The 26,633-nt window shown below is 40.2% G+C and overlaps 1 protein-coding gene across 4 annotated transcripts in view; it reads left to right on the top strand.

Moving 5' to 3' along the window:
* The window catches only part of LOC105498700 (proprotein convertase subtilisin/kexin type 5), a 469,848-nt gene that overhangs the window by 198,101 nt on the left and 245,114 nt on the right, over positions 1-26,633 (top strand). For 3 of the 4 annotated variants that reach the window (XM_011770951.2, XM_011770953.2, XM_011770954.2), the window contains exons 8-9: positions 7,825-8,037; positions 18,918-19,018. In XM_011770951.2, coding sequence (XP_011769253.2) covers positions 7,825-8,037; positions 18,918-19,018 — 314 coding nt within the window. The remainder of the gene's footprint in view (positions 1-7,824; positions 8,038-18,917; positions 19,019-26,633) is intronic. The other variant, XM_071077655.1, reaches the window with a different exon arrangement.

Below are 26,633 nucleotides of genomic sequence, written 5' to 3'. Positions count from 1 at the left end.
AAGCCAGTCTGATGATGTTTAGGCAGCCCTTCCGCAGAGTCTCTCTTAGGCTGCATGGGTGGGTCTGGCAGCGGACAGGCTAAAGCAGGTGCATAAAGATTGAGACCAGTAGCAGGGCCAGGAACTGGGCTGCGGGAAGCACTGGACATCAGCAGGTGCTGGTGGAGGCCACTCACTGGTTGTTGGCTGGTTGCAGAAATCAGCTTTAGGGAGCTGTTGCTTTCCATTGGTAAGCATTTTCGATCCTGGAATTTTTGCTTGGAAACAAGCGGAATTAATGAACTGTTTCCTTTACTCAAATCACCAAATAAATAAAGCATAATTAATGAGTGTTTGCTTTAAACTACATATAATAGTTCCTCTGTTTACCTTAGTTATTCTGAGAGCACAGTTATGAAATATTCTAAGTGTAGAAGCAGAACAAGAGAAACCTGGATACTCTCTACATTGGGCAAAACATCTCATATTGTCTCATTCAGGTTACTTGTGGATTTTTTGAGGGGATGGACCACCTTTTTCCCTGAATCTTAACTTGATTCCATATAATTAATTTCTGTAACCTCAGCTCCATCTTACTCGGATGAACTGATTGAAAAAACAAGTCTGGGGCTTAAGTAAGCTCTTATCCCATAGATGTCTTCATACACCTTTACCATGACTGCATCTTCTCTGTGCATGACCAAGAACGCTTTCTCCCACCAAGTTATACCAGTTTAGCTTGTTTCTAACAATAGGATAAATGTGATCAAAAAGTTATTTAAGTTGCTTAAAGAAGCAATATGTTTTAGAATTCTGGAACAAACGTTTTGTGTGAATGCTACAAAAAAACAGTAGTTTTTAAAGGGGGTTTTGGTGGTATTTGTGAGGTTTTTTTAATTTTTTTTTTTTTTTTGGTCTTTACATTATGTTTCTAGATGAGATCTATTTCTTTCAATGAACCCTGTTCTATAAAGCAACAAGATTTATTTCAAAAATGCTAGTCAGAATATCCTTGAGCTTTAAAAATAGGAACAGTTCTTTATTTCTTAGCTACTAAGTCATTAGTAGTAAGTGTCCTTGTCTCTCTCCAACTTCTTCCCCTTATCCCTGGATGCCCCTTTATCCAGGGAATATGGAGTATGGAATAACCATGGCATAAAAAGCTTACAGAGAGAACTGTGCTCTTTTCTTCCCAAAAGGAGGAATATCAAAAAAGGTGGGGAGAGGAATGACCAGGGGCTTTGATAAGTTGGGTATTGAGGCGGTGCTTGCAAGATATCACGAATGAATGGAAGTGCCTCATTCCAAAGTTGTTTTGTTGTGTCTCTTCAAGTCGACATATACAGATCCAGAGGTTCTCATCAGACCCAGGGTCTCGACCTCTTGTCTCTACCACGTCCTAGTTATATGATACTGGGCCTATTACTTAACGTTATCAGTTTCCTAATATGGAACAATCCATTCAGTGCTATCTATTTTGCTGGTGTTGCTCTAAATTCTGCTCTAAATTAACTAATAATATGTGAACGCTTCTAGCACAGTATCTAGCCACATATTAATATATGTTACTATCTTTCTTACTCTTTTTTATATCACAAGAATTTACTCATGGCCTTTTAAAAATACTTACTAAGCAATACAGGAGAAGAAAGTAATACTAAAATATCAAATAAAACCTAACTGCACTGACTAAAAAATAATCACACTATTTTAAAGAAAGAAATTTAGTTCCATCATACAATAATGTTCTCAAAGCCTGGCTCAGAGTGTATGATTTAATTGGTAATCCAGCATAAAGTGGCCTTTTCTGACCTTCTGAGCCACAAGGAAATCCAATTCTTTTCTATCCTTTAATAATAATGCTGATAGGGTATTACAAATTGATTTTCATAGTGTATTCATGAGAAAAAAACGTGCATTTAGATACAAAGAGAGTATTTACAGGTTGTTCAAATGGATCCTGCATGGATTCCACAATGTATTTTGCCTTAAGTTAGCTGACTTTTAACGGAGCACTCAATTAAATTGAAGAGATTTTTCTTTTTTTTTTTTTTTTTGCCATGCAAAGCCATATTTAAATAGCCAATTGCAATCACACTACTTCACCAAGCTAGAAAATGTCATTATTTCTCACACTTTAGGAAAATATATGCCTCCAGATTCTTTTCTCTTCATAGTACTCCTTGCACCCTCCCTTCTCCCTATATCCCTCATTAAGATTTAATTCTTAAATTTACTTTTTTTTTTGGAGAAATGTCCAGATTTTTAATTTTTTGCCACATATGTTTTGGTTTCTGGATATTTCATATGAATGGAAACCCCCTGTGCCTCTGTAGGAAATGTATTTTTGAATTGCTAATTGTTTAGGATTAACCCCATAGATCTTTAGCAGCTGTCTTGATGGCATTTCTAGCCCACAGATTCAGTCTGTTTATTTCTGAGACTTCAATCATAGACCATACTCACAAGAATAAAGATCAGCTTGCCTCCTGGGTCGAATGATGGCAGTCTCTCTGCATTCTGTGGCAGAGCACACAGAATCCAACGAGGGGCAGGCCCCTGTTCTTCCTCTCTCCTCGTGTTAGTCAGCCTGGGCTACTGTAACAAAACAGCACAGACTGGGTGGCTTAAACCAGCGGTCCTCAACTTTTTTGGTGCCAGGGAAAGGTTTCGTGGAAGTCACTTTTTTCACAGAACGGGGGTTTAGGGGATGATTCAAGCACATTACATTCATTGTGCACATTATTTCTCTTATTACATTGTAATATAAAATGAAATTATACAACTCACCATAATATAGAATCATGGAAACCCTGAGCTTGTTTTCCTGCAACTAAATGGTCCCATCTGGGGGTGATGGGAGACAGTGACAGATCATCAGTCATTAGATTCTCTTAAGAAGCATGAAACCTGGATCCCTCCCATGCGCAGTTCATAAGCGGGTTCGAGCTCCTATGAGAATCCAATGCCGCTGGTGATCTGACAGGAGGTAGAGCTCAGGCGGTAAGTGAGTAATAGAAAATGGCTGTAAACACAGACGAAGCTTCGCTTGCCTGCCCACCACCCACCTCCTGCTGTGTGGCCAGATTCCTAACAAGCCACAGATCAATTTTGGTTGCAGACCCCTGGCTTAAACAAGGGAAATTTATCTTCTTACAGTTCTGGAGGCTGGAAGGCTGGAAGTCCAAGACCACAATGCTTGTAGAGCTGGGTCCTGGCCCTCCTCGGCTTGCAGATACCACCTTCTGGCTGTGTCTTCACATAGCCTTCCCTCTGTGCCCACACCCTGAGAGAGAGAAAAAGAGAGAGAGTGTGTGCTAGAGAGATCTGAGCTCTGATATGTCTTCCTCTGTTTATATGGACACCAGTCCTGTGCGGCCCCACACTTATGACCTCATTTAAGCTTAATTGCCTCACTGAAAACCCTTTTTCCAAATATAGTCACATTGGTCTTTAGGGCTTTAGCATGTGACTTTAGGGGAACACAGTGCAGTCCACCACACACCTTCAGGACTATTCCAGTGTCTCCTATTTAACCCTTAAGATCTCTTCTTCCCTTCTCTCCACAAGCTCTGTGCGTGTGGACACTGATCTCTATGGGTTTTAATGAGGTTTGGCCAGTGGGGTACGCTGGCCAGAAATTGGAATGTAAGACGGGGAGACTGGGGGCTCAGGTATACATTCACCTGCCCCTAATCTGCAGGGCCAGCACAGGCTAGTGTGTCCCCTGACCAACTCTGATTAACCCCTCTGTCACCAGCTCCAGTGACTCCCCTCTCTCTGTGCCCCTTCAGGCCTAGAAGTGGTTATTGACCCCACACGGTCCTTTGAGGTTTTCCTTCACCATGCTCAGTTATAAAACAGTTCCCTCAGATTATTTGTTCAAAACAAAGACATCACCTCTGTCTGAAAGGGACATTTTCAGGGCAGCAGCAACCTACTGTCCTCTCAACTCAGGACTCTCTCAACCCAGTAGATCCCCAAAGCACCCCTCAGCAATGCCATTGCCCCTCCTTATTGGTGTCTTCCGTGAGTGCTGCCAGAACAGAATGACCTGTGTTCACACTTCTGAGGGAGTCCCCCCTCAGGGTGGGATTTCAGGGAACTTGGGGGTTGGAAACTACATCCTACCTCTTGGGGGCAAGGCATACATCTAATCTTTATCAGTTCTAATACACTGCCAAGTCTAGAAAGGACTTGAGTGCTGGTCTGCTCTTACATTCTAAGGCCAAGCTGCAATGAAGTCATGGGAGATTTGGCCAGAAAGGGTACAATAACCAGTAGCCCTGTTTTTGCCCAAAAGAAGACTGTTGTAAGGATTAATAGCTCAGGCTGTGGCTCCAGTCAGTTTTCAAGGTCTGGCATTTTCTTTTTTTTTTTTTTTTTTTTTTTTTTGGTTTAGAGACAGTCTTTCTCTGAGCCCTGTTGCCTAGGCTGGGGTGCAGTGGTGTGACCATAACTAACTGTAGCCTCGACCTCTTGGGCTCAAGTGATCCTCTCACCCCAGCCTCCCTAGAAGCCAGGAATATAGGCGCATGCCACCGTGCCTGGCTAATTTTTTATTTTTTTCTTAGAGACAAGGTCTCGCTATGTTTCCCAGGCTTGTCTCTAAGTGCTGGGATTACAGGCATGAGCCACTGCACCCAGCCCGTTAGTGAGCAGTTCTGAGAACCAGTTTGCTCATCTGTAAAATGATGATAATATAAACTTGGATCGTGCAGAGTAATGTTTGTACAGCGCTTGGCGCATAGAAGGTTTTTTAGAAATGTTAGCCTCTGTTGTTTTTAGTACACAGTGGACCTTCTATGGGTAAAACCCCTTTTGGCCATAACATGAAAAAATTATCTCTTAAGAATTGACTCTGTGTTTTCCCTCTTAGTAGAGGAATTAAAGTTCTTGTTTCTTTTTATTAAAGTAAGACATGGCCATAGAAGATTGACATAAAAAAAAAATAAAAAGCTTTTCTGATCTTACAATACAGGATAACTTCAATTACATTTTCACGTTATGGTATGCCTCTAAATTTATGCATATAGACTGCTGTACACACACACTTTTTTGTCTTTCCCTTTGTTTTTTTTTTTTTTTTTTAAAGATACAGGGTCTTGCTCTGTCACTCAGCCTGGAGTGCAGCAGAGCAATCGTAGCTCACTGCAGCCTCGAACTCCTGGCTCCAAGCAATCCTTCCACCTCAGCCCCTGAAATAGCTGAGACTAGATGCATACACCACCACTTGGATATTTCTTTTTAATTTTTTGTAAATATGTGGTCTTACCCTGTTGCCCAGGCTGTTCTCTAACTCCTGGCCTCAGATGATCCTCCTGCCTTGACCTCCCAAAGCACTAGGATTATAGGCGTTGGCCACTGCACCCAGTCTACACACATTTTTTCCTAAACTGAGACTATGCTATATCATTTTGTATCCTACGTTTATAACTACATTATCACAAAAATGCTTCCTAAATATTTTCTTATTAAATATTCTTTAAAATCAAGTTACTTTTTAAAGATAGTTTAATTGAATTTTATTCATGGGCACACTGTCATAATTTTACAAAGACACACACACACACACACACATATGCTTGTACCATATATGCCTTTTAGTTGCGTTGTGAGTCTTTGTCTATCATCTGTTATGGCGCTGTTTAAATCAGGTGGGTTTTTGCACAATCCCATATATTCTATTGACCTGTCAGGTGAGGCCCAGTGGGACCCTGATTTTTGCCTGTAACACAGCCCCTCTGTGTCTGATAGAGAGGGAACATATTGATGATGACTTGGAACATTCTTTCTTTCCCTCTGGTATGTTGTTCTGTCTCTGAGGTCTAGACATAGTTTCTCAGTCTGACCACCCTCACCATAGTGATGCATAATCCCTCCTAGAGATTATCATAGCATTGAACAAGATTCTTAGTTTGTGATGGCTTGGTGATTACTGCACCTTTCTCTCTATTTCATGAATATTTTGATGAAATGTTAAGGGATGGTAAACCAGGCCCAGCTGTCGAGCAGCAATAACAACTGAAAGTTTATCCCCCTCTCTCTTCATGAATATTTCCAATTCCTGGGTAATCATAAAGCATTTTTTCCAAGTTCAAGTACAAAAAGAAATGTATGATCAGGTCTGTCAAATCATGTCATAAATATTCCATTCCTTGAAGAGTCAAGGTCAGGAAGAGTTTATCACAGATATTCTAGACTTTGTTGTCTCTTTTTTTGGGGGGCTCTTTTTCCAGAAATTCTAAGAAAGCATCCCCCAAATTTTCCTTCCACCTGGGGACCAGAAAACTAGGGCCAGGAAGGAAGAAAGTCTTTGCCATCACTAGCTGTGTGACTTGGGTTCTCACTTCCTAATAGAAAATGATGGATTTGGCCTCAATGTCCTCCAATTTGCCTTCTAGCTTTAAAATGGCACAATTTCTTAGAGATTCAGCTGTAGCTATTCCCAGAAATACTCTCCATTTTGGCTTAATTCTGTTTTTCCCCGAAGACATCAGCTTATAGTCACTTCACTGTGTATGTCTATATTCTACTTTTCTTCTATTCCTTAATTATTGAGAACTTTAAGAAAGTCTTTTTTTTTTTAGACAGAGTCTCACTCTGTCGTCCAGGCTAGAGTGCAGTGGTATGACCTTGGCTCACTGCAACCTGCACCCTCCACCTCTCAGGTTCAAGCAGTTCTCCTGCCTCAGCCTCCCGAGTAGCTAAGATTACAGGCATGCACCACCACACCTGGCTAATTTTTGTATTTTTAGTAGAGACGGAGTTTTCCATGTTGGACAGGCTGGTCTTGAATTCCTGTCAGGTGATCTGCTCATCTCTGCCTCCCAAAATGCTAGGATTACAGGCATGAGCCACCATGCCTAACCAAGAAATTCTTTTAGTTATTTTTAGCTACCAAGCTTTGGTATGAAGAATGTGACACTGTCTTCTAGCATTCTAAGAAAATGTTAATAGATCTATGGTCAAATATGTTTGGAAAAATTACATTAGACTGTATCCTGCTTTTAGAATTTTACAGTAAGCATTCATTTATTAAAGGTGCTTAGAAGTTTTGTAATAAAGAGGCTCACTTAATTTTGTTTAACTCAGGGATTCCCAAACATATGTGATCTTGAAATCCTTTTATTTATGGTAGCATCCATTAACATCCCTCAGTAATTAGTGCCCACACCACTCATGGGAAGGTCAGTTCTATAGAAAGAAGTACTCTTAGTACTTGCTTCTGACACTCACCAACAGTGTGATTGAGCATGGAGGCATAACCTCTGTATAGCTCATGTTCCTCAGCTGTAAACGAGGGTGCATGATAACACCCAATTCATAGCAGATGTGAAGATTTTAAACAATAGTGCGTAACTATGGTAATTACAACTAATAATATCCCAACTCTCATATCTCACTGGGTTCAAATTTTGGCCCTACCACTTACTGATTATGACCTTAGAAACATTACTTAAATTCCTTTTTAAAAAAATTTTTAATTTAATTACTTAACTTCTGTACCTCATTTTCTCCACAGCATAATGGAGGCAGGAATTGTGCCAGCCTCACAGGATCGTTGAAAGAATTCAATCCAGTTCATGTAAAACTCTTTGACTTGTGCTTGGTCCATAAATATTAGCCATTATTATTGTCATTATGTGTGCTCCTGTAACTTTTCTGACCATTTTAGTCTATAAGACCAACTCTTCTTACTCCCCTCCCAAAAGCTGCTTAAGCCCGGCATATTAAGATAGCAACACACGCCGCCTGCACATACTCAGTTCGGCTCAGTGGATTCTGACCTCTTCATTTAGAGTCATTTCACACCATCATTTAGCTTTCTCTGTTTGTGAACAGGGGCGGAGAGGCCTCGGCTCTGTGTTTGTTTGGGCATCTGGAAATGGCGGAAGGAGCAAAGACCACTGCTCCTGTGATGGCTACACCAACAGCATCTACACCATCTCCATCAGCAGCACTGCAGAAAGCGGAAAGAAACCTTGGTACCTGGAAGAGTGCTCATCCACGCTGGCCACAACCTACAGCAGCGGGGAGTCCTACGATAAGAAAATTGTACGTGCCATGTGCATGCCCATCACGATCTGTTTATTTAATGTTCACTTTGAAATACAAAGGGAGAACCATAAATACATACATATACACAAGTAATATATGGAAATAGAAAATTAGATTCGTTGATAACATCAGAAGTCGTAAACATTGCTAATTGAAAATGCTTGTGCAGTCATCACATTGCAACATTTAATGCGGCCTTAGACGTGATTAAGCTTCAGTTTTATTGAGGATAAATGATTGGTTCACATTCACATTGTGAGTTAGTGGCAGAGAAGAGACTGGAATCTATGCCTGACTCAGCCCTGGGCTCCTATCACTGTGTTTCCACACTGACTTTTAACTTTAGCTTTAGTGCTTTGGTTTCTAAGTACAGCCAATTCAGTGTGAAAAACAAAAGTGTGTAAGGAAACTCAGAATTCCATTGAAACTATACTTACTTAACATGAACTAAACCTCTATAAAAGGTGCAGTTTTTTGTTTGTTTGTTCTTGTTTTTATGATGTTGATGACGAAGTCTGTTGCCCAGGCTGGAGAGCAGTGGCGTGACCTCGGCTTACTGCAACTGCTGCCTCACGGATCCAAGCCATTCTCCTGCCTCAGCCTCCCAGGTAGCTGGGACTACAGGAGCCCACCACCATGCCCAGCTAATTTTTGTATTTTAGTAGAGACAGGGTTTCATGATGTTGGCCAGGCTGGTCTCAAACTCCTGAACTCAAGTGATCCACCTGCCTCGGCCTCCCAAAGTGCTGGGATTACAGGTGTGAGCCACCACAGCTGGCCAAAAAGTGCATTTCTTATAGACAGCACAAAGTTTTCTGGGTGGAGAAGCACAGAAGCTGCATGGGATCCCCCGTTTACCAACATATCCTGTACTCTAGGCAAACAGCCAGTGTGATTAAGAGTTCAGGTGGCAGGCCCAGCCTGCATGAGTTTCTTTCACTCTTGAGCTATTTGCTAGTTGAGTAATTTTGGACAAATTAATCTGTCTGTCTCAGCATACTTATTTATACAAAGAGGACATTTAGTAGCACAGAGTTCATGGAGTTATTACAAAATAATGAGGAAGGCAGTAAAAAGTGCTTGGCATAGTATCCGGCCCTTCAGTGCTTACAAAAGCTCTAACTTTTCGGGGGTGCCCAGCACTGTGCTGCTGATTATAAATTTCACACACCTTTGCACTTTGCCCTTTTTCCTGATCATGATTTTGTAAACTGTCTCTGGATATTTCTTTTTAAGGTAGAGCTAAGTTGCTGTACCTGACACTTTTTAGCGCTTAGCCAAGACCCTGCTTCTGGCTCTAACAGATCTACGCAGGTTGGGGTCACTCTACTGGTGCTCCCTCTGCCTTTCCCGCAGTCCATAGGGGATAGGACTGTACCTCCTTTGTGCAAGTCTTAATCCACATCCATTCTATTCCTCTTGATTCCTGGTTACTATATGATTTTTCTGTTTCATTTATCAGTTACTTTTTACTACCTTCTTTAGTTACATTTTGTAGATGGATTTAGGTAAAAATTGCCTCCCCATATACATATCCCCCTCTTTCCCTAATTGCTCCACAATGTCTGGGTTTAAATATATACACCCAATTCTATCTGTCAGTACCTCCAACATTCATCAATAAGCATAACTCCGAAGCAGCAAGTAAAATATAAAAGGCGAAAATGCAGAGATGAGCTTTGCATTTGAAATTTCTGGCTTCCTTAACTGGAACGGGGATGCCCCAGTGAAATTTTGCCTCCATTAGAGAAATGTTATAATCTAGAAATATCCCTCTGCTTTTCAATAAGAAGACCTTGTGTCTTCTAACTCATGGTCAACGTCCATTAGCACGGAGTGACATCCGTCAGCCCTGCATCGTGACATTCCTGATGACAACTCTGGAATAAGAGTTCTCGTTTTTTACCTCTGGAGTTTGAAATCATCTTAAGGCAAACTCACTATTGCTTCAAAGTAATTATGCCCATTTACTCAGTCCTGTTATTCTCCGTGGGGTGATTGCTGTGGGGAGAGTATTGTTAAGTTTTATCAATGCCTTCTGTAAGAGAAGCATATAGTCTCATGGCAAAAATATCAAAGACGTAGGAAAGGTTGTCGCGGTCCAGACGGGAGAACGCAGTGTGTGCAGAGGGACTGCGGAATCACTATTGTGAGGTTTACCCTCTAAACCTAACCTCCTGGGGCCTTCGCCATTATTTGCTGTGGTTGTGTGGTTGCTGCTGTGACTCCCATGGCAGGGGTGTCATTTCGGATTCTCCCACGGATAGACAAATTGATCCATTCTGTGGGCAGGGAGAGAGCTTCCCAGGGAAAGTGGACACCATGACGAAATGTTAATATCCTTTTGTGAGGTCATATACTTTTCCCCAGTTTTTGCTTATGGTTTCAAAGCCTTCTGTGACTCACTCTATGTATTTAACTTAATTTGTTTCTTCCTTTTTGTTTAATGCCTTTCTTCCGTTTTTGTGAGATTATATTAGTCAATTTTCTCTAGCTAGTTCTTAGATTCCCTTACTTCGCCTGAATTCCCAAATTACCCCCAGTTGGAGAGGAAATTTGGAAGCTGTTTGTATTAGTCTCTAGCTTCAGAGAAACCACTCAGTGGATAAGCAACGCTCGCGGAGTCTCGATTGCCTCGTCTGTAAAATGGAGATGATACCAGCGCTGACCTCAGAGATTTCCATGAAGATAATAAAATACTGACCAGGTACCTGGTTCCTGGTCCACAGGAGCAGCTCAGTGCATGCTCAGCCGCGTTTTCACCTACGCTCCTGTAACTTTCTGCATCCTGGGAGGTTAGGGCGTTTTTCCTAAGAGAGTTGCTTGTTGCACCTCAATCTTTCCAATCTATAAAACACTGTGATCTGTTCCACCCATCCCATAAAGAGAGACACTCTGATCAGGAACACGTTAACAGTTTGAACATGAGTGGCATTGGCAGCAACGTCAGCCTTTTATGGTCCGGCTGACCCCTTTTCCTTCTAGATATCAGAATGACAAATCATCCTGTGTTGCGCCTGGGACCTTTCCTTCACCAGGCTTTGAACCCAGACGCCTTTGGTCCCTCGGTGATGCCCGCATCCTGTTAGTGGCATATGTGATTGAGTGCTACAGGAATGGCAGTGCCTGTCTTTGTACTAGGCCCCCTTCCCTGAGACATTCATTTCCTTTTGTCATCTGCAGCCTCCCCAGAAGAGCACAGTTGTCATTCTTCATTCATAGAGCACCTTTGTGATTTGTACCAAGACAGTTGCTGAGGATCTGAGGAGAGAGGGGAAAAAATCTCCTCTCTGCTTCTGGGAAAGCATTTTTGTTAAATAAATCGTACTTGTTCTGGACAAAATGACTTTTCATGATACGCAAACAGGAAAGCCTTGCCCTGGGTTTCAAAACATAAGGAAGTCCCTGTCCCTTGGTTTCCTGCCATTACTTCTAGCACAATTGTGGACCTTGGTATTGCATTCATGCTTTGGTAGATTTGGATCAACAATGGCCTTATATCTTATTACAGCAAAGGAAGCATTCAAAGTATAAAGATTACAATGAAAGAAGCTCTTTCATAAGCTGAATAGAAGTCATTTAAAATGACTAGTTATTTTAAAGTCATATAATGAAAGAATGTTTTTAGGAACATATTTGTTCACATTGTATTACATGTCTCACATGTGATACATTTATATATTAACATGTTGAAAATCTCACATTTTTTGCCCTTCTCATTTGTGCCTGACACTGCGCTATGCACGTCGAATGCAACATCTCATTGTATTCTTGGGAAACCCTATGCAGAAAGATCATGGTGCCCCCACTTTACAGATAAGAAAACTAAAGCTTGAAAAGTTAAACAAGCAAACAAAAACCACAGCTAATAAATGGTAGAGCTTGGATTCCAATCAAAGTCAGGATGGACCCCCAAACTCATCTTGTAATCAGTATGCTATCCCACCCTGATACGTCTTAGGGATATCCAGTATGGGGCTATGTGAAAGAATAGTGCTTTTCTTACCTATTTTGAGTTCTTTTCAGAGTCATGAAGAAGCATTTAGAATATATACATTTCCATGGTTTTTCACTAGTCTCCTCATTTTGAATTTCATTCCTTTACCCTTTTTCATACCCCCTCCGACAATTGAACCTCTTGCAAAAAACTCAAGCTCAGTTGCTAGTTCCTATGGCAGCAGAGTTAGCACTGAGCTCCCAAGGTTATGGCTTTTGTATGATGTTCAAACCAGGGCTCTCTGATGTGCAAAGTGCCCTCTGTTAGAACACTCCTCTACCAAATATCACTTCATTTTTGTCTCCTCTCAAATTTCACCTCAAAGAGGATTTTCTTCATCGCCTTTTCTAAAATAGGGGCACACCCCTCCACTACTCTCTACTCTACCCGGTTCAATTTTTTTTTTTTCTAGTGCACTTATAAGTACTTCACATGGTGGTACATATTTTCTTACTTACTGTCTGTTTTTCATGCTACAATGGAAACTACCTGAGGATGAAGACCGTGTTTTGTTCCTTTCCAGAGTCTGAGCTCAATAAATATTCGTGCATAAATGACTAGCAAACATTTGGAAGGATGGAGGCTTCACAAGTTGTTTATATAGCTGCAAGAAGACAGGGAGCTGCTCTGTTTCTTTCAGAGAAACTTCTTCTATTGGTAGGTTGGTGAAAGTTAAATGTTATTTGACAGGATATTTAGCATAGAAAATTGCCAGCAGGAACCCTGCTACATGATAAAGCTGTTCACGTAACCTGTTTTTAGTGTCAAAAAGCCTAAAAGATCCCATCTATAACCCCTCACCTCCTCCTGACGTTTCTGTCAAGTTCTGTTTTATGAATAAGGCTCCCCCTTCTCTCCAGTCCCTCCCATCGTTAAATTATCTCTTTCTTTTTGGACTTGTTCAGACTTTGACTTTTTTCCCCCCTAGTAATTTATCTTAGTGATTGGGACATAGGGTCTCTCAGATTCCTCCTGGGAGGGGTTCTCTGAGCCAGAGTTGGGAGAATATATGTTCTGCTTAGCCCTCTCCTGATGTCATTTTATTTATTTGTGTTCAAAACAAAGTTGCTGCCTGGGGTATCTCAGAGTTGGCCTGAAAACCAAATTCCATGTGGAGGAATTATCTTATTGCTTTTAATGCTTCTAAGCAACTCTCCATTTTCTTTTGCAGAAATATTCTGCTGTCTCCTCTCCTTCCTCTTCTACCACCCGATTCATTTTTCAAATACATTCACCCTTTGCACTGGGTTGTTCTCTGTCATCTCTCCATTTCTTCTTTTGACTTAAAAAATGCCATTATTTTTCATGAGTAAAAGTCTAGCGAATCCAGATGTGTTTAGTTTACTTGGAAGTTTGATACATATTCTCTTGAGAAAGTTAAAAAGCGAAAAGGAAACGTTGCTTCTGAAAAGGTCTCATTTTAATGGCCCGAAGGAACCTCCTTACGGACTTGCTGACTTGGGCTGGGCTACAAGGCCAGTTCTGCCATTGTTGTTGCCTTTGCTCTCATGAATGACTGCACTTTGTAACTCAGCTTTTTTTTCTTTTGCTACTATTGAAGAATTTGATATCTTTACCACTTACGAGTCCTTTTGTAGCTGTTTGCCCTTGGGCAAGTTACTTAACCCCTCTGAGCCTCTATTTCCTTAGGTAATAAAATATCTTCCTTGCAGTGTTCCTGTGGGTTTATATATCGTTTTATACAGACACACATAAGTACCTCTTGCACACTGTCTCACTCATTGCAGGCTGCTCATCGTGGTAGTTTTAGAGGAAGCAGTGGAGTTTTAGAGGTAGTTTTAGAGGTAGCTGGTGGTAGATAAAGCATCCCTAATACAAAATTTCAAAATCTGTAGTATTGCCATGAGCATTTCCTTTGAGTGTCATTTTGACATCCCAAAAGTTTGAGATTTTGGAGCATTTCAAGTTTTCAGATTAGAGATGTTGAACTGGTATAATGCAGATATTCCATAATTCGCAAAAATGTGAAATTGAAAACACGTCTGGTCCCAAGTATTTTGGATAAGGGATACACAACCTGTAGTACTTGTGAGAGTATTAGCTGTACTTCAAACCCTGGATTGTATATACATATATGCACACATAATTTTTGTAGGTTGACTACAAACTTCTGTGAGTTTTGTTTGGATGGTGGAAAAAGAATGACTTTGACTGTTTTCTAAGAACGGAAGAGTTGAAGTATAGAATGAAATGAATATAAAGGGGCTTGATTTTAGGGATTCAACTTAGCAAATAAATATTGTGCCTCTTGGTACATGGAACTGAGCTGAACGTTACGGAGGTACAAAAGCGATATAACGTGGGCTTCTTCTTTAGTGATAGCAACCCTCCATTTGTGAGCAAAATCTATTTGTACTTCACATTTACAGATTCTTTTAGCAACATGAGAGTGGGATTTTGTATGGACTTGTCAGTCATGATTGAATTTTTCACCAGTCTTTGTGACTTCTGTGGACGCAAAAAGCTTTCTTTAGTCTTTAGTTCCTTTTTATTTTACTGTGCTTAATAAATCAGCTTCTTCTATTTTAGTCATTGACACATTTAAGATTTAGTTTCTGCCCTTCTCCCCCATAGCTGTGTCTGAAACAGCTTTCTTGGCACAATTCTAGTTCAAATCAAAATCAACACCAGAAACAAATTCAACCTAACAGACAGTAAAATCATTTCATGTTTCAAAAGTATCTGTTCAGTTGCTCTTTTAACAGATATGAGACAATATGGCACCTTCAAAGTAAAATAGATCACTAGATATCAAGGAGAGAGAAACGCTTGACTGTGGGGTTGCTGTGAAAGCTTGTCACTTATGGCCAAAGTCAATCTGAACTGAGATTCCCTGGAGAATTACATCAATAGGCTAAAACCAAATGTCCAATCAGAACAAGTAATGAAATGTGAAATATTAGGAAATAATTGCTTAAGGTGAGAAAAAGTGATGGGTCATCTTAGTGGAGGCTGTCTAAACCTGAACAATATCCACCGCTTCTCACCAAAGGAAGATGACATCCCTAACATAGTGGAGTCCAAAAAACCATCTGCTACTGATCCTGAGAGATACTGAAAATCTAATTTGCTGATCAGGACAGCTTTGATCTGGCTCAGGGCCTGGTGTCCTTTCCAGTTTCCATCACTCTGATGGGCACAAATGATATTTTCTCGAACAATCTGAGAAGTTCTTTGGAGAAAAAATTCTGTTTCTGATTTGTGTAGTGAATTTGGAGCATGCAAGATGTGCCATCAGGATTGAGACCACATTCTGAGACATTCTTTAAAATGGAATCTAAAGTGAAAGTGCTTGCATGTAGAATCTTTGCGCTCCCTGCCCCATGTCGCGGGCCAACTGTTGAATGCAACTTGCCTTTAAATGACACTGTCAGATCCTATATACATGTGTTGTGATTAATGGGGATATTCCATATGGTTCCAGTTTTCATAATGTCATTTTTCTTCAAGATTGCCTGCTCTTTGGTGGTCTTTGCCTTTTATTTCTGAAGATAGACACAAAAACTCCAATACTGTGGCTTCTCTTAATGACGAAAACCCTGCCTTAGATCTTTCCAGCAACGTACACCTAAATATTGCTCCCTCTGATAGTAACGTCCTCATGAAATGACCCAGCTGGAACTTCCATTTCAAGCAGGATGAGGAGGGAGCGGGGGATGTTTTTGTTTCTTTTCTCCCCATTCCTTTTAACTACTCCTTTCCATCACCTTTCTCCTCCACCCCATCCAGCCCTAGCCACCAGTCTCAAGTTTCATTTCAAGTGGTTGAAAAAAATTATAACACAGTGGGGATTTGGAATTACACAGACTTGCCTGCATTAATAGCATTTAACACTTCATTTGTGTTTATATACAAATGTACTAAGTGACTTTATATTAAAGTATATGTTGTATGCATAGATACCTGGTCACTGTACAGACGAAGCATATTCCTATTGCAAATGCAAGATATAAAATTTTGATTGTTCACATTTGAGGTTGGCTGAAGGTGGTTATTTATTAGACTCAAATGCTGCACACACTTGGAGTGTTTATTCTGGATTTGTTTCTGTGCATTGAAAGTGTCTGGTGCAGCTGAAGAATAAGCAAGGAGAGCCAAGTGGGAAAATATCATGAAAAGTCTTGAATCCAGGCACAAATCATTGAAAAAAAAAATAAAACTTGAACAAAGGAATGTGACCATGGGGTGAGGTAAAATAGGAAGAATGCAGGCAAGGCCGTCTCAACAACAGCAGATCTGGACACCTGGAAACAGGCTACTTCTGGAGTGTTCATGCATTGACTTAGGGCTTTGGAAAATCAGGCTGCAAATTCACCCATAATTTCACATGAGGCAGCAATTCCTTTTAACAATCCAGCAATTCCTCTTCTGGAATTAACGATTTGAAGGAACTGAAAACAGGGTCTAAGAGAGATTTCTGCTCCCCCATGTGCATTTTCAGCCTTCTTCACAATTGCTGAGAGGTAGACGCCACCCATGTGTCCATCAGCAGATGAATGGATAAAGAAAATGTGGCATCATGGAATATATTCAGCCTTATAAAGTAAGGAAATCCTGTCATATGGTACAATATTGATAAACCTTCAGGACATTATGCTACATGAGATAATCCTATTATGAAAAGACAAATACTGTATGATTCCACTTACATGAGGTATGTAGAGGAATCAAACACATAGCAGTAGAAACAAGAATGGTGGTTGCCAGGAGGTAAGGGGAGGGAGAATAGGGAATTGTTCAATGGGTACAGAGTTTGACTTCTACAAGATGAAAAAACCTAGTGATATTGTACAAGCTTGTACATATGGTTAACAACATTGTACTGTACACATAAAAATTGTTCAGAGGGTAGATTTATGTTATATGCTTTTTAACATAATAAAAAAATACCTTTTAAAGTCAACAATGAAAAGCCCGATTTCTTAACATAAAAGTGGGTAGGGCCCTGTTTACCCAAACATCCTGCAAGCATCAGATGTCGAGGTTCAGTAGATGGCTTCAGGGTTTTTGCACACCGTTCATTCATTCAGGAACGCATAGTGAAAGGTTTGACTCCTTCCCCACCACCATATCTATGGAGTTCTATAGATCTTTGTTCATTCTTTCTCTCCTTTTATATCAGTACCCACATCCATCTAGTACAGGTAATCTGATAACATTAGCATTGTCAAAAGGAACGAAGAAAGGATAGTAAGAACTTACGGTCTCATGTGAAACTAAATCAGCCAGAATGCCTATCTAGATCCATGAGAGGTCATAAAAGAGTCTACTCAGACATCTTCGTGTGACCTAGAATAAACTTCTAAGTGAGACTCTGTCTCTAAGGAGCTATAAAGCACTTTGTTCCTGTGAAGATCAAATTTCTTTCCAAACCAAATTTAACTGATTTTCACACTCCTCTTGAAAGAAGCACTTTGAAGGAGAGGGCTTTGTTTTCAGCTGCCTGGATCCCCCTTCACCTTTCTGCTGACCTTTATCTGTAATATATGGTAATATACTTGCCTTGATGCCAAAGACAGATACTAATAGTCTTCCAGTAACTTCAATGAGACCACTAACTCCTCTCACAGCCCTCTATACTCCCCCAGAGGTGATAATGTCCCCAAGAGGTCAAAAAATGGATTCTTGTCCAAGAGAGAGGATTTTAAAAATCTTAGAGCTATTACAGTGGTTTCTAGAATCTTATTCTATAGTATTTAAGTAGAATTTAAATGTAATGTATTTTTTTCCATAGTGAGAAAATAATGAAACAAAGGTTGAGAAACATTGCCTTTGCTGGATGATAATATTATTCCGTCACAGCTGAAGTGAACTGGATTTAAGCCAAGAGGATAAAAATGACTTAGTTCTCACATTTTGATTAAAAAATAAAATGGAGGCCGGGCGCGGTGGCTCACGCCTGTAATCCCAGCACTTTGGGAGGCCGAGGCGGGCGGATCACAAGGTCAGGAGATCGAGACCACGGTGAAACCCCGTCTCTACTAAAAATACAAAAAATTAGCCGGGCGCGGTGGCGGGCGCCTGTAGTCCCAGCTACTCAGGAGGCTGAGGCAGGAGAATGGCGTAAACCCAGGAGGCGGAGCTTGCAGTGAGCCGAGATCGCGCCACTGCACTCCAGCCTGGGCGACAGAGCGAGACTCCGTCTCAAAAAAAAACAAAAAATAAAATGGAGAAATAACTAATTTTCTCGAATATACAAGCTTACACTTAGTGCTGTAATTGCATATCAAGTACACTGGCTTCAGCCTTATTTTTAGTATCCATGTTATGTCTTTGAGGAACTCTTGGTTCATCCATGCAACGTTTCTATTGATTCTAGAAACAGGTCCACAACCAAAGGTTCTTTCTATGGCAGAGCATACTTTTGGCTTGAAATCTGTGGTTCCCCAAGGTAAGAGTTCTGGGCTGCAGGGACTGTGTACTTTTATTCTGTATGTTGCCAATGCCTGCTCAGTGTCTGGATTTGATACAATGTGTTTGATTATTTTAAAATGTTGGGGCAAGGAAAGAACTTCAGTTTTAACCAGAACTGGCACTAGGGAGAAGCAAGCAAGATGCTTACAGAGCAGAATTTAAAGAGGTATTTGCACAGTCTTTATGTTTTCATCCATAGGCTCATCCTGGTTTTCACCCTGGTTTTAACAGAAATGGAGTTCAGTTTCCAAACCCTTGCCTTTTCAGAGTTGATCTACGCAGGCAATTCTCTGGAAGTGATATGATTTACAGGCATGTAGAAACAAGGAATTTAAAACAAGTATTTAACATATACCCCCATTCTATTTTTGTGAGTATATTTCTTTCTACTTGCAGATAACTCACATTGGCCTCAGAGATCTAAACTTTTCACTTTGTTTTCCAGATCACTACAGATCTGAGGCAGCGTTGCACGGACAACCACACTGGGACGTCGGCCTCAGCCCCCATGGCTGCAGGCATCATTGCACTGGCCCTGGAAGCCAAGTAAGCCTTGATCTCTATATGTCTTCAATGGTGACAACCCCTGATCTCAGGGAAAACGTACCCCTTCCCTTGTATATGGCCCCTAGCATGACAACCTAGAATATAATCTTCCCAATCCCACCTTTAAAACTTCAAAGGTTTGGGCTTTTAAAAAAAAAATTCCCCTATATTAAGAAGATAAGGTTTTTGGTTTTACATGCTTAAAAAATCAAACTGTGTAATTACTTTATTATGGAGTCATAGCACATGCATGCCAGTTGGCTCCCTCTCTTGCCTTGTTGAGGTTTTTATTCTAGTCTGGGAATGTTCCTGAGCGTCCCAGAGAGGTTAGGGCTGCCCATTTCTGGTCCCTTGCTCTGAAGCATGACTAGGCAGCTCAGATTCCATGACAATAGCACAGTCACACACTAGCTCTGCAGAATAGAATATGCCAGGGATTAGGACAACCCCACTTATATCAAATCCTGTTCAATATAGTCAAATTCTATGTCAAAAAGATTACTGTGAAAGACCCCTTTAGGCTATTTGTAAATAGGTCCCCATCTCTTTTTTCTGTAAGAACAAAGAGGTTAATTTGTCTTAACTTTTTGAAAACCTAATAATACAGATCTAAAATCTCTTGTCCTCAATTTTAAAATCCTAAATGCCGGGAAAACTGAACGTTCTTTTGCAAATTTAACACTAGAGTTCATTTTTTGGCAAAGTTTGCCATATACTTATTTGAGGCTATTTACAGTATTATTTATAACATTTACTGTGAAATATTCATGTATTTGATTGTGAGGTGCTGGCTCAGCCCCCCGCTGGAGGTTTTGTGTCATGTATGTTACAGGCACCATCTCTGAAAAGAATCTGAATTCCAAACCCATCTTGTCCAATTTTAGAATAGGGATGGAAGGCCTGTTCTCTGAGGCTCTCCCTGCCGGAAGATCATAAGAAAAAGGAACTGAACTAATGATATAAGCGGTATTCTAAAAATAGCCTTGCACCTCTGCCCTAGGGAGGAAGGGAAAGGCCCATTCATCTACTTGCACCCTGAAGTAGCGCAGTAGCCAGTGACAGGGAAGGAATATGAAGATAATGAAGAGGCTTAGCGATTACAATAAGAACTGTGTGGCTGGGCGCAGTGGCTCATGCCTGTAATCCCAGCACTTTGGGAGGCCGAGGCGGGTGGATCACAAGGTCAAGAGATCGAGACTATCCTGGGCAACGTGGTGAAACCCCATCTTTACTAAAAATACAAAAATTAGCTGGGTGTGATGGCAGGCACCTGTAGTCCCAGCTACTGGGGAAGCTGAGGCAGGGGAATCGCTTGAACCCGGGAGGCGGAGCTTGCAGTGAGCCGAGATCGTGCCACGGCACTCCAGCCTGGTGACAGAGCGAGACTCCATCTCAAAAAAGAAAAAAAAAAAAGAATCATGCTAGTTCATTCTCAGGACACGGGTAATTTCCCAGCATTCGCAGCTGCCCCTCTGTAAGACGGAGAGCCTATGTTAAGGCAGCTGGACCTGAATATAACGTGGATACAGTAAATTGCTAAGTCATGTGTTGGACTGAAACTGGGGGAAGAACATGGGCTGTGGATATGGTGCCCCGTCTCTGGGTGGCCTCTTGCCCAAGCCTTGACATTGAGAGATATCCAAGCCCACATGAACATTTGGATTTCTTTCTTTTTGACGAGGTTAAATATGAAGTCATTTTCAACATATTACATCTTTTAAGGTGTTAAAAGTTTGGGTTTAGCAAGGAACTGGCCCTTATCCTATTAAATTCTCACTTTACAACTTTTCACTAACGTGTTCTGGCAGCAGAAGTCTCAATTAAGTGTCTGTGTTTTTAATTTGGTGAACTCTACCCAGGAGTTTTGAAAAATACATAGTTTTTATTCTGAAATTCTAGATTGTTTCTCTGGAATATGTTTCCACAAAATATGAAAAGAAAAAACATTAGGAATTCCTCTGTCCTACTCTCCCTCAAAGGCTATCTCAAACTAAAACTTGGCAGCCTGATACTGTAACTATTGCTACATAGAATTAGGTGATACTCAGTTCTTTGAGATATTGCTATAACACTATTATTTAAAAAAAAAAAAAAAAGAACAGTTGTTTTAATCATGATTTAAGCTGAAATGTAAAAATCTTGCTTTGTGCCTCAAATAGCCTGAGATAAGGTCACTTCGGACTGCGTAACACATTGAAAGACTACAGCTGTTTTTTTTTTCTCTCTCTCTCTTTTGCATTTTGAGCATTTATAAAGATCTATTTTTGACAGAACTGTGATGAGTAGAAGGAAGTTCCTAAGATACAGGCTACCTGGAAAATCCACTGTGTTTTAAGATGTGAACAGTCCACTCCAATTGTGGGGCCAAAATGGATGGTAAACTATCTGATAAACTGAGAAAGAACAAACCTTTTTTTGTGACTCCATTGGTTTGTTGTACAGGCCAATCTTTGCCTGTAAAATGAAGCTCAAAATTACGGGAAAGAGGTCTGAGTTACTAAAAGGGTGGGTCAGATACTGATGTTAAATTAGCATCAATAAGCACTGGGCCTCCAGCTTAATGTGAAACATACCTAAAACTAAGAAATTAAAGAGAGGAGCTCCAACTGCATTAAGGCTGCAGTTGCTCTAAATCTAAACCTATTCCTTGTATATGTGCCTCACTCATTTACCCAGCCCCACCCCTTGCAATCTCCTCTTACACTATTACTTCTCAACAGCACTTGAACTTTGGTATTTTGAGATTCAGCCTTTACTATCACAAGTTGAGGAGCAAGATCTACAAGATACTCTCTTTTAAGAAGAGAGGAGAGAAAGCCACCGTGCTAGGCAGAGTTATGACTCAGGATACTGCCCTACTCGCTGGGAATGCATGGCCTGTCAGGGTTCATTTAGTAACTGGATATGCTGAGCCTTTGAATGAAAAGCTGCGGGTGTCTGCCAGTCCCTATTCAACTGCATGTCCTAGCTATCTCCGTACTATCAGGAGAAATGTATTGTTTCTCTGAACATCACTAGATTACTGTATTTACTCAGTCCTAGGAACATTAGAGAAAACTAGATCCTGAGCTTTTCCCCAGCCTCCTTTCCTTACATTCCAGATGTCTGCCTGCATGGGTAGGACTGTGGTGCCTTCTGTGATGCGGCTTCTACCATTGGCCTCTCTGCCATTCGAAAGCCTTCCCAGGAAACTTAAGGGAAAAGAAAATAAATACATCCATCCTGTAGTCCTAGCTACTCAGGAGGCTGAGGCAGGAGGATCCCTTGAGCCAGGAGTTCAAGGCTGCAGTGAGCTATGATCACACCAGATTCTATTGCACTCCAGCCTGGGCAATAGAATGAGACCTTATCTCAAAAAAAATGTCGTGGGGGAGAAAGAAAAAGAAGTGGAATGAAATACAAAACATAGAAACAGATAAAGTATCCAGATCTCTTATTCAAACATAACAAGTTTGATCATGAAATAACTTTGCTAAGGCTGGGCGCAGTGGCTCATGCCTATAATCCCAGCACTTTGGGAAACTGAGGCGGGCAGATCAGCCACCTTTGACAATCTCATCATGAGTCTTGCTTTTCTGCTAAAGTGGGAGATTTCCTCCTTGCTCTCAAAGATGCTTCCAAAAATTATGGACAATTTCAGAATAAGAGAAAATACTTTAATCTTAAAAGAGAGGGGAGAAAAAACTTTTTGTGTTGTGGTACCCTCAGAACATTTTTATTGGTTCAGAGGGTTTAACAGTACGAATTTTTTGTGTGTGTGTGGATTTTTTTTTGGTAACTTTCTGGTGTTTCAGCTAAGTGAATAGGGAACATGTAATCAGTGATTATAGGATATCATTTGGGCTATTGCTGCTTAAATGGTGTCTTTTTACGTAACCTAACTCAAAAAGTTCAAATAAAACGAGTATGCAAGGAAACAGGTTTATTAAATGAAAAACCAAAATGAAAGATGGCTGTACTAATTTTAGCTTAGCAACCTGGCCAGGACACCTTCTGTCTGTAAGTGTTTTGCATCTAAATCCTAGTATATGCTCCTAGTGCTATGGACCTATGGGGAAAAAAAATAAAAGAGCTTGCTATTAAATGATGGTTTGTATTAAATGGTTTATAAAATAAAGTCTAACATTCATCAAAGTACAGAGTGCTCAGAATAATAAGTTGTACTGAAAGTTTTCCTCACCCATCTGCAATTATTAGCAAAGAAAAGCTTATTTTAGTGGAATATTTCGTATGTAAAAATATCAGCATCAACTCAGGAAATACAAAAATTAAGTTCATCAAAGGAACCTTTCTTCTGCTGATTGCAAAGGGTCTTTCATTGGAAAATCGAAGAATATATGTTCAGTGATCAAGAAACGTTACACTATACTGTGAATGGTAAATAAAAGGGACTGAGTCAGGTTGAAACGTCTGAAATTATCTAAAACTTCCTAAAAAGGGTATTGGTATAAAGAATCTCCTACGAATTCTTGCTGTAAGTGACCCCAAAGCCTTTTTCTTACATTTCATATCTCAGAGGCCACAAGAATACCTTACTGTGCGAAAACCCAATATATCTAGATCTAAATTTAGAAAATACATTAAAATAACAGCTGCTCTTCTACAGTAGAAATATACCCGATGCATATTGAACATTAGCTCCCTCTGGTATCTTATATATGCACATACATATACACATTCACATGTTTCTAGGTAGGGTCATCTACTTTCTCCTTATTACTTATCTTTTCCCTCCTATTGCAAATTAAATTTAAATTCCTTGAGAATAAGGATTATATCTTATCTTTATTTATGTGTATATAACAAATATATTGAACACTGCAAAAAATTAAAGCATCATACTAGGCACTAAGTTAGGGCATAATTCAAATATGTATAAAATATTATATATCACTTGCTTTCAGGGGATTATATATTCTCATTAGGAAAGCAAATGTACACTAACAGATATATGCAAATTATTTAAGGAAGTCAATGAAATCATTCTGGGGGAAAGCTTGTAGAGGGTGCAGGACTTGAATGAAAATAGAGATGCCCAGCTTTGATGATTCAAATTGGAACATTGGTTCCATAGAAATTTGTATCCTCCGTGACACCTAAGTATAGTGTTTTGAACAAGGTCCATTCTCAACAAATATTAAATTAATTCATCTAGTCCAGCGTTATTTTTTGTACAATGGAACTGACTCCTAGAGAAGTTAAAGAATTGCTCATTAATTACTTTTACCTTCCAAATACTTTAGCTGATATTCATTAGTGACTTCTTTGTCCCATACTGCCTCAACTCGTCTCTCATCCTGTTGATTTATCATTCATTAGAAGTGGACTTCACCTGGCTAAAATAAAGACATGATGCTATTCCCCCTCTCACCTTCCAAGAGAAGCCCCTCTACCTTTTATCTTTGGAGGAAGGGATCATTCGAGACATGGAAAGGTCAAAGTGTGAAAAGTTAAAGAAGTGTTGAGCCAAAGGATGATTCACACCATATGCTGTTGATTTCACAAATCCATCCTGAAAATTTTCTCAGGAAATTAAACTGACCATCTGCATTTCTTGTAAACCTAAAAAGTCCGTCTATATAAATCTTACGTAGTTCAGATGAATCAACCACTCTGTTTCTGTTTCACCTTTCATCGTAATCTGTCTTACCTATGTGTTTCCAGTGTTGGAAAATTGTTGGAAAATGACCAGAATATTTGGGATACAGTGATTGTGAGAAGTTAATATGTGGGACAGTCGAGAAGGGGTTCTGGAGTTTTGAACCAGCCAGCTCTGAGTTAAAGTACTCACTGGGGTGAGGGGTGCGTCAGATTTCTAGAACTGAGCACTGTTAACGGAGACTACAGAAGAATAGACATAAACATTTCTTAATATTGAGGTTAGCATCTTAGTACTGATATCCCGTAAACTAGTCTTATCATCTTTGTATTTTTTAAATTAAAAACACATTTTAGTATAAAATGTCTCATTAAAAATTTTCCCGAGGGCCACATGCAGCTCTGTGAGATGCTGCAGTGGGCGGAGAGCACAAGTGTATTTGCTTATTGAGGTAAAATTGCAGAGGGCATACCAAGCTTTTCCTTTTACGACAGTTTTATTTATTTTAATGAGAACTTAGGAAGTGCTTGCGCAGAGAGAACTACAAGCATATGTGCCCTGATTCCACACAAATACAAGGGTAAAGAAGCAGGTATTCCACACGCCCTTCCTTTCACACACTCTTAAGAGTGTTTGTGTATTGGAGCGTTGGATGTTGGGCTTAAAATTTTGCTGAGATGTCTGGTATGAATGCTTGGGGTATACAGCGTGAAGGGGTGAAGAGAACTAGAAAACCAGGGAGGGGAGCTGAAAAAGGTTTATAAGGTAAAAACAGTGCACATTTCGACTTGAGGCCTAGCGGACAGAGAAGGGATGTACTGTCCTGAACTCTTCCCTATAGTGAAATAATTGTAACCAGACCCACAGAGCAGTTACCACGGGCCTTCTGCCAGGACTGTGCATGAAAATAGCTTTGTTATGTCTACATACACACAGACAATACACTCTGTCCTCTAGTCCTTCTCAAGTTCAAATTATGTAGAAGCCAATTTTTCCTGGACTCAACTTTGTACCTTAACTAATGGTTTCAAAAACTACAGCTTCCAGAGGTGTCCATTATGACTGGAAAAGCACTAATGGTTTCAAAAACTACAGCTTCCAGAGGTGTCTATTATGACTGGAAAAGCCCTGGTCAACGGCTCATTCACCTTGGATTATCTTGAAATGTAGCCAGTGTGTTCCAACTCCTTCCCTAGATGAGAAAACTAAGAAACATGTTGGATAGTTGAATTGCTCAGAGACTGAACTGAAGACAGAAAAGTTCTTAGGAGACTGTTACCCGCCTCTTTTTCCTTAGCTATATTTTGAAAAACGTATTAGTTACTAAAAACATTTTATTCTTATTACTGTAATAATAAAGATTGCTTTTCCCAAAGAATAGTTGTCAGTCCTGTTGCAATTGCCAGACCTTTTCCTTGTATAACTGATGAAGTATCATTTTCAAGTGTCAAATGTCGGAAGTGTCTCATGTTATAAATATCCAGTTTGTGCTGGAGCAAGGCAAGTAAACCATTTGGGAAACCAGTGTAGTAGTGCAGGAGAGATTAGGCTAGTCTGGTCAAGGTGATGGGAATGGGGACAGAGAGAAGTGGGTAGATTTGATGTATATTTTGTAGGTATAACCAACAGGTAATGAATTACATATGTGCCTTTGGGAAAAGGAAAAAAAAAATCAAGATCTAGTTTCTTTGCTAAACTCAGGTAAATTGTGGTACCATCTATGGAAATAGATACCCTTTATTCTTCCCATGGGATTCTGGGGATTAGAAGCTGCATAAAAATCCAGTAGTACAAGAAAGTCTCTGGGCCTACAGATTTTGCAACAAGACCCGTAGCAAATTTCTCTGGCAATTATTGACTGTGCTCTGGTACATCAGCCTCCCCATCAGTTAATTAATCCGCGAAAGGTGCCTACCCAGAGATCATGATTGCTGTCAATGACTGAGACGGTTCCCATTTTTAAAAAGTAAAAGAAAACAGAGAATATTATTTACATTATGAATTGCTCATCTGCTT

This window comes from Macaca nemestrina, chromosome 14 (assembly GCF_043159975.1).
Source record: "Macaca nemestrina isolate mMacNem1 chromosome 14, mMacNem.hap1, whole genome shotgun sequence".
Taxonomy (NCBI): Eukaryota; Metazoa; Chordata; class Mammalia; order Primates; family Cercopithecidae; genus Macaca; species Macaca nemestrina.
Note: the sequence above shows the minus strand (reverse complement) of the source record. Positions and strands in the feature narration are given on the sequence as shown.